Source organism: Dermacentor variabilis, chromosome 5 (genome assembly GCF_050947875.1).
Source record: "Dermacentor variabilis isolate Ectoservices chromosome 5, ASM5094787v1, whole genome shotgun sequence".
Lineage (NCBI taxonomy): Eukaryota > Metazoa > Arthropoda > Arachnida > Ixodida > Ixodidae > Dermacentor > Dermacentor variabilis.
Window position 1 is genome coordinate 75291287 of NC_134572.1, and position 9306 is coordinate 75300592.

The window sequence follows — 9306 nt, forward strand, 5'->3', positions numbered from 1 at the left end:
TTTTCGCAAAATGTGAGCAAGAAATTTCCCCATAAGTTTTCTGGGTTTTTGCAAAACAATATTGTCCAGTTTAACGGTGTGCTTACATAAAAATAGGAGGTATCAAAGTTTACCTAATTAATTGAACCTTATGAATAAAATGCGCTGTCCTTACTGGGTCCTATCAAGAAAAATGAAGATTATGCCAGCAATATAGAAGATCACAGAACATATCCCCATATACGCTGCCAAATATACTTGATCTCTCCTTCGCAAGAAATCAGACAGAGTTGGCGCCCTTCCCGAGGCTAACCAGAAGCCTATTTCGCAGTATAAAGGTTTGTTCATAGGTACCCATGTTTGGTTTTTGCGTCTATTCTGGCTTGCCTGGCCTCATATCACAGTAAAAATGGACGTTTTTACTTTGCAGTAATCTAGATTGCTACTTCAACATAGATTGTACCAAAAATTTACATCAGTTTAACAACAAAACCGCTATTCATACCGTGAATTGAGGCGTGGTATGCGTGAAAAGGTGCAAAAAATGAGACAGGAGACGAAACATCATTCAGTCGTGCTGATGTCAGAGATTACTATACCGTCAACTCGCATCAAGCTCATTGTTTATGCGTGAAGAAAAACTTGCAAGATTGTAGATTCAAATTTCTTTTTCTTTTTTGCGCAAACGTGTCGGTGCATAGATTTATGCGCGAAATAGAAGTGAAGCGAGTCTGGGCCTAGTGCTCTCCAGCATAAGCGACTTTATTCCCTCCACATGAATGCAAACAGTGTTGCAAAGTGACGATTCAGCACTATATGCCGATTTATTGTTCCGCTTGCCCGTTAACTATGGCACTGTCTACTCCAACAGAAGACAGCCTGCCATGTTCGTCTGGTGTCGGCAGCGTGCGGACTGGTTAGAAATTTATGGAGAAGTGGCTCATGCGCACGACGCATGCGCGAGTCGTTTAGGCTCTCCCTGTATACCAATCTCGACAGTTCATACGCGCAACTAAGTGTTTAGCAGCTTATCTTTCGGAATCATTTATTAGCGCCTGACAATATTTTCATTTCTGACAGTTTTCTGAGCAAAAATCTCGTTCTGATTCAACAGGCCTGTGAAGACCCGAACTACAACGACACCTTCAGCATCGATAGCACCTTTCAGGCCCTCTTTTCATATGTCAAGCCAGACTTTGCGCTTTACACATACGACAGTGCCTCCACACTTCGCTTCAAGGTGAGAGTGCTCGCTAATGTCTGGCCGCACTGTCATCAGGTGCTTCCTGTTATACATTTTGTAAGTTCCTTGATAGCAAGAGTAGAGGGTGTAAATGAGGGCCTGGTCTGTGCTTAGAAGAAAAACTCATGAGGGTCATTATATTATTACAATGTTACACAATATCTGCTACATTGTGCCATTGTATAATACCTGGTTCTTGAATTTATTTTGTTCGTTTTCTTGTTCTTGTTAAAAATTGTTGTCTAGTCCTCTTCACATATTACTCCTACATGGAGCCTGTGAGGTATTTGTAAATAAAAAAAAATTAATTTGAACCCACTTGGGCTTAAGACGCGAAAGTAGCGCAGACAACGCATGCCGGCAGCCGTGCATGCTTAGAGCACGTGTCTGTGGCTGCCTCCCGATGTTGCCTGCTGTCTGTCATCTTTGGCGGCATTCTAATCGGTTCAACATAGAGTAACAGCGGTGGTTGTGGTTGTGCACCGCACACGCTTCCCGTGGGCCGCTCCTTTCCCATACTTCGACGTGTTTCGGACAAGGACACAAACCTGGCAGCCTGCCTTTGGATTCTTGCAAGGTTGTTTATGTTGCACTGAGAGCACGGGTCTCAGGCAATACAGGCCTACTGGAGCTTCGGTCGAATTAGAAAATAATAAGCTAGGAGTTTAACAGATGGTGGAGCTTCTTTAAGCATGTATTTTCGGAAGCACAGTTTACAAATGCCATCATCAACATTATTCCAGCTTAATCATTCATAGCTGCGCAGAAAGGTGATCATATCCGGCGCACTATGACAATAGAAATATTAAAACAAATAAACAGTACGTTGGCAGATGCACGTGGCAATGTAGAGCTCGTGATGGAGCGAAGGGGGTTACTACAGCACCACACATTATTTCAAAGTAGAACAAACATTAGGACATTGGCTAATTAATACATTGCTTTACCTGAATTGATACAGCAAACGTTTACGCAGCCTAACACAATACATGCTTGTTTAACGAGTGGAGACTATTGTGCATAAGTGATGTCCGTGCGTTCGCTCAGAAAATATTTTGCATGCGCAACAATCGCAGCTCCACTGCTGGAGAGTCGCTCTGAGGAGTCTCCACTAAACTGAATAACTATGTTGAATGCGAGAGCATTTCTTTGCCGACCACTGCCCACGTTGCCCTGGCAACATATCTGATCTCGATAGAATGACATGGTAGCCGTGTGAAAAACAAAACAAAAAAAAGACGAATTTAGAACGAAAGAGTTCATTCCTCTACGATGATACTAAGACGGGCTGGCAGCGTGGTTAGCGAGTATCAATCTTTGGCAACATGCCAACAGTTTGGGGGGATTTCGTATTTACGCGCACCTAATCCTGCAACTGCAGAATTCGAACTCAAAGTCATTTTCATTAGGAAGAAACGAAATATAAGGAGCGAGCCTTGGTCAGAAGCAAGTAACTTCGGTTTCTCCAAATAGGATGATCTCTGGTTTCACATTCAAATAAGCCCACACACCACGCGTCACAGCAGTTGGAATGGGTTCTAGAAAGCCAACTCCGTAAGCAGAAGAGGTTGAATACAGGAAGCGACTACGTCCCCAAACAGAACCTCTTCGCTGTGCCACCGAAACAGAAGCCACCAGGGAACGCCGGCTCCAACAGCGAGCGGCACAACGGCAACGACTCGCACAAGAAACACCTCAAGAACGTGAGTGAAGGTTACAGCACATGCGAGAAGCAAATCGCCAAAGAGCTGCACGCAAACAGCTGAAGAACGTCACACTACAGGTAACAGCAAAAAGGAAAAGCAGAACGCCAATGGGTCGCTGGCCAAAACCAAGTCCGTGAGTTCCGTACTACGATAACACCATATAGAAATAAGCAACAGTGATGGTCATAGGGGACTTCAAGATTGCCATCTCTAAACCTCCGAACAAATCGTTTCCAGACTTCGCGAAGTAAGCTGTGGGCTACAACTGTTCGCCACAGACTTCATACCTATAGCAAGAACGGGATGTGTCATTATTCTTGCCTTTGCTGGGGGTTAACAACATTTCAAATGGTTGAAATGTGTGTCCCCTGGTTGCCGTCCCTGTTTGCTCTCTTAGGCAACACAAACGATAGAACTGGGATAGAACAAATGTGCGTATATGTGTGTGTGTGTGCTCAACAGTGTGTTAACTTTTTTAAAATTTTATTAGCGCTGTGTATGTCATCTATCGCTGTCCTTGTCCTTCGCGCTGTACGTTATTTTTGAGCAGCTGTTCGCCGGCCCTGTGCGCAATCTGCCGACAACCATGGACGAGTTTATTAAGGAGGCCATGACAATCGAGCGGGCGCTGCCGCAAAGGTACCAACAGTTACCAACGGTACCAACAACGGTACCGCTGGGGCGCCGACAAGAGCCGCAGCACTCGCCACGGCCGATGAGATCTGCCTACGCCAACTGATCCGACAGATTGTGCGCGAGGAAATTGCAAAGGAGGACGCTTGGCAGGTACCATCAGCACATGCACCACCGCCACAAGGGTTCACGGTTGCCTCCGTCGCTGAAGTGGTGCTCTAGGAACTCAGTAAGGTGTTTGTCCCTTTTGCCTGGGCCCGACGCATCTAATCTACGGTCCCGCTCACCGCCTCCAGCGAGTTTTTCATCGCTGAGCAGCTGAAGTTTTAGTGATGAAGGTTTAGTGATGTCGCCAGCCCACAGCGGGGAACTGAAAGCAGCGACATCTGGGGAGAAGGTTGCAAGTCCTCAAGTTGCCGAAAATCCCCCACTGTCACCGAAAGAAGACGACGCCTACAACACTGTGACTGCCGACCTCGCTGCAACGATTGACGGGCACGAACTGCCGGCCTTCGTCGTCACTGGTGCGCACTTTTCTATAATGAGCGAGCCACTGTCAATCGAACTCAAAAAAAGTCAGAATGGGATTGACGGGCCCTTGCATTCGAAATGCTGGAGGCCAGATAACACCTACAGGCAAGTGTACTGCAAGGCTCACGATCGCGAACGTAGCTATTCTCGCCACATTTGGGATTCTACTGGAGTGCTGCAAATCACTCATATTAGGAATGGACTTCTTAAGAGCATACCGTGCCATTGTCGACATACGCGACGGCCATGTAACATTTTTCCCTGAAGAAGACACGACTCATTGCACAGAACCCCAACGCCGAGCCTTACGTGTTATTGACGAGGACGTCTGCATTCCGCCGCTATCATGCAGACATGTTTGTGTCAGTTGCGGCACACAGTATAACGAAGACGCAGAAGCGGAACATGTGACTGCCGTTCTATTCCGCGAAGGTGTAGCCATAACCTGTGGCATCGTCAGCTTAGTCGACGGGCGTGCGGAGGAGTCTTGACAAATTTCACAAACGAACGTCGGCACATCAGTACAGGCACCGCTGCCGCATACTTAGGTGAAATCGACCGTGCTCAAGACTGTTTTGCCATGCACGAAGAAGCCAAGGCTCGTACAACACCATGTGCACCCGCTGTTGACGTTGGTCCGGGCTTACCACCAGCAGAATGACACCATCTTATGGAACTGCTCGATGAGTTTAGGGACTGCTTCTCATCTACGTCGCGAGTAGGACAAACACCGCTGACAAAGCACCGCATCATCACGGAGGAGACAGCAAGCCCCATTCGACAGAACCCGTACCGTGTGGCTCAGAAAGAACGTGAGGTAATACAGCAACAGGTCAAGAAGATGCTACAGGATGATGTAATCCAGCCATCAAAGAGCCGTTGGGCATCACCTGTAGTGCTTATAAAAAAGAAAAATGGTACGTTGAGGTTTCGCATTGATTATCGGAATTTGAATCACGTTACAAAAAAATATGTTTATCCGTTGCCACGGATCGATGACTCTTTGGACAGGCTAAGGCATGCGCGGTACTTCTCTTCTGTGGACCTTAAAGTGGATACTGGCAAATAGAGGTGGATGAGCGCGATTGACAGAAGACTTCTTTTGGGACGCCTGGTGGGCTTTACTGATTTAATGTTCTGCCTTTCGGCTTATGCTCGGCCCCAGCCACGTTTCAAGGGCTCATGGATACTGTCCTATCGGGTATAAAGTGGAAGGCTTTCCTGGTGTACCTCGACGACGTAATCGTTTTTTCTGCCACTTTCGAAGAACACCTAAAACGGCTGCTGTCGGTTCTTCAAGCTATATGGTCTGCGGGGCTTACACTGAAACCAGAAAAATGTGACTTTGGGTTTGAATAACTTCAGTTCTTAGGTCATCTCGTGAGTCAAGACGGTGTTATGCCTGATCCGGATAAAATTGCAGCCGTCACAAAGTTCCCACGGCCAACGAATAAGCAGATAGTCAGGCGCTTCCTGGGTGTCTGCGCCTATTACCGGTGATTTATCGCGGATTTTTCTCACGTCGGCCTCTCCACTCACCCACCTCACAAGAAAAGACGTTGCGTTTGTATGGGGAGAGGAGCAAGAAGCGGCATTCAACGTTTTACGGGAACGTCTACAAACTCCGCTTGTAGACTCTGCGTGTGGACTCCACGTGTAGAAACTCTGACAAGTATTCATCAACAGCGATCCACACAGATGCAAGCAACGTGGGCCTTGGCACTGTTCTCGTTCAGTGACAAGACGGTGCCGAGAGAGTAGTTGCCTATGCGACCAGAACACCGTCAAGTTCTGAGTCCAACTACTCAACCACGGAGGAGGAATGCCTGGCCGTCGTATGGGCAGTCGCGACGTTTCGTCCGTACTAATACGGCCACGCTTTTCAAGTCGTAAGCGACCACAATTCCCTTTGTTGGTTGAAAAATATGAAAGATCCTTCTGGCCGTTTGGCACGCCTGGACCTTACAGCTTCAAGAATACGGCTTGACAATAGTCTACAAGTCGGGAAGGCAGCACTCAAATGCCGACTGCCTCTCGAGACCACCGATTGCACCGCCGAGCGCCGACGAGGATGAATACGCAGGTCTCTTAGGAGTTGTTGATGCCGCCGCCATCTCTCGCCAACAGGAAGACGACCGGGAGCTCAACTCACTCATAGAGCTCTTGAACGGACGAGCTATGAATGTGTCAAGATTATTTTCAAGAAGTTTACCTTCATTCTGTTTGCGTAATGGCATTCTGTACAGGAAGAATTTTTCTTCAACAGGGAAGAGCTATCCGCTAGTAGTTCCCGAAAATCTCCGCCCTGGAATCTTGCAAGCCAGCCATAATGAAGCCATCTCAAGCCACCTTGGTTACACATGAACATTGGCACGAATCAAAGAAACATCCTACGGGCCAAGGCTTGCAGCAGAGGTGAAACATTACGTTCGAACTTGCCTTGAGTGCCAGCGACGCAAAGTACCACCGACTAAACCCGCTGATCCACTGCAGCCCGTTGCCGTACCGGAAAATGCGTTTCCTCAAATTTAAATAGACCTTCTCGGCCCTTTTTCTAATATCTGGTAGCGACAACCGATGGGTCATAGTCGCTAAGGACTGTCTCACCCGATACGTGGAAACCAAACCGATTCTGAGCGGCACTGCCTCTGAAACGGCACGGTACTTTACCGAGAACGTTGTCCTGAGACACGGTGCTCGGGCGGTCGTCATCACCGACAAAGGAAACGCATTCACAGCTCAGCTTTTGCGCATTGTGCTCACACTCAGTGGCACAGCGCATAGGAAGACGACAGCCTATCACCACAAACGAATGGGCTCACAGAACGCCTGGACAAGACTATCTCAGACATGCTTTGCATGTACGTCGATGTGGAGCGCGAGAATTGGGACAAAATATTTCCGCACGTCACATTCCCATATAATATGGCACGCCAGGAAACAACCTGAACAAAGCCGTTTGCTTTGATCCATGGTAGAGAAGTCACTAGGATGCTTGAAGCTGTGCTGCCTCATGACTACAATGATTCACACGAAGATGCCGCAGAATCCACTGAGTGCGCCGAGGAAGCAAGACAGCTCGCGCTCGTCAGAATAATTACACAGCAAGAACGTGATGCTCGACGATATAATCTTCACCACCAATCTGTCGCTTATACACCCTGGGAAAAAGTCTTGGTTTGGTATCTGGTACGACGCCGAGGCCTCTCTGAGAAACTTCTACGCCGATACTTCAGACCCTGCAAGATTCTGCGCCATATTAGCAACGTGATATACGAGGTCGTGGGTGACACTTCAGGCAGCTCCAAACGCCGTCAACAGGTGGCAGAGATAGTGCACGTGGTGCGCATGAAGCCGGATCTGTCTGAATAATGTGGACATCTACAAGCTGTTTATCGAGTCTAGCGACTACCAGTTGATGAGCATCGCGACGATGTCGCTCTGGAGGGAGGGTAATGCCGCGTCACTATTTGTGCCAGCTACACCCTGATGGCGACAAAGACGACTTGCTCGAGAGTACGAGCACGAAAAAGAAAAGACAAAGACGTTCTTTTGTGCTGGCCTGCATCCTGCACGTCACAACGCGTTACGGCGACTTGCCGCAATAAAGTCCCTGTACTTTGTGATCTGCGACAATATCAAATAGACCGCTCAAGCACTCGCGCACGATCAGTTATTCTCACGAACTTAGAATCTACCATATACTCCAAATAGCAAATATCAGTCCACTGTTACTACCGATTGATAATAAGGATTGATGCTATGAGAGGGTATACTAGGTTGCTATAGGTTTGTGAAACATGATACCAGCGCAAAGTCGAGCGAGACGAGAAGAACAGGCATTGGCAACACAAAGTCTGGACTATAAGTTACATGGGCGTATTACTGGGAAATGTCCCGTGGAAATCATAGTCAACCATTATTTTGGTGCACATGTGTGCCACTAATGCTCCACGTTTGTGATACCTGATTGTGTGAGAACAACGCAATTATTTGTTGCTTCTTTTATGCAGCTGTGCCAGACCAAGCGGAACGTCACCGATTTGTACTACAACATTGTTGCCGACAATATTCAGTACGAGGACTTCAACGACGTGTGCGGATATGGCTCGTACAACCGCCTTCAGACACTGAAGAGACTGGCTGCATTCCTGGCGGAAAACTACACTTCACCCGATCAAGAACGCTCTTGCAATTTGGTCTCGTAGTTTTCGCTGCCCATTACGTTTCTCCTTTTTTTTTTTTTTTGGCGCGATCCCTTATATATCACGATGTAGTGCCAGTTTACTGTATATACATGTCTTTTGTCGCTCATTTATATCTCATGATTTTGTAAATTATATAAGCATTCTTTTCCTTGTGATCGACCGTAATTAAATTGCTGTGACGTAGATATTTCAACTACCTATAAACTATTGCCGTTGGTTTGTGATCGACTTGCTTAACCCCATCTACTTAGCACCACGAATCTGCCCGGCTCTCTCTTGCTCTATTTCTGCCCAATATCCGGTACTTTCCGATTATTAGATAAAGCGCACTTCGTAGTTCAAGACTATGTATAAACTTGTGTTTTTATTGAATAGAGAACGTGGTGTAAAGCATATGCAATTTTTAATAGTGATGATACGTCTGCATGTTTACTGAGTGCAGAGGATAGGATAGGAGTAAACTTTATTTGTCCAACGGTTACTGCTGTTGGTCGGCGGGGCTTCGCTGCCAGGGGTCCACCACCCCTGAGTACAGAGAATGCTAGGTAAACGTGAGTAACGTATTGCCTTCATTTTCTTCAATTTTCTGTGAGAATAATAGCAATAAAATTAATTATTGCTTATGAAAAAGATACATGTTCTATATGCGATGCCAGTAACGTGTTTGTTTCACGAATTTTGTTTCTTTCACATGCATTTTTTTTCAGTTTCGAAGTTGGTTTCGATCTCGTGTTCATGAACACTAAACTGTGGTGCTGCTGGCTGAAGTATCTCGCTTCCGAGTATCTCACATTGCATATAATATGGCGATAGTCATAGAAGACGTATCATAGCCATATCCAAGTCGTATCCCTTAGGCAGTCACATCGCTCATCAGTCACAATAGTTGTACTTCAGTCATCGTTTGTTCCATTGTTACAACATGTCTTCAACGACAATGAATTGAAGAGCGGTAGGTACGAAGTGCCGCGTATCCAGTGACCTCACTTGAACCGGCGTTCAGATT

At 46.7% G+C, this 9306-nt stretch overlaps 1 protein-coding gene across 1 annotated transcript in view; it reads left to right on the forward strand.

The window, feature by feature from the left end:
• Positions 1 to 8881, forward strand: part of LOC142581891 (uncharacterized) — a 30350-nt gene extending 21469 nt beyond the window's left edge. Inside the window, exons 5-6 of the mRNA XM_075691335.1 lie at positions 1094 to 1219; positions 8106 to 8881. Of these exons, the coding sequence (XP_075547450.1) occupies positions 1094 to 1219; positions 8106 to 8300 (321 nt within the window). The 3' untranslated portion in view covers positions 8301 to 8881. The remainder of the gene's footprint in view (positions 1 to 1093; positions 1220 to 8105) is intronic.
• Positions 8882 to 9306: the final 425 nt, after the last annotated feature.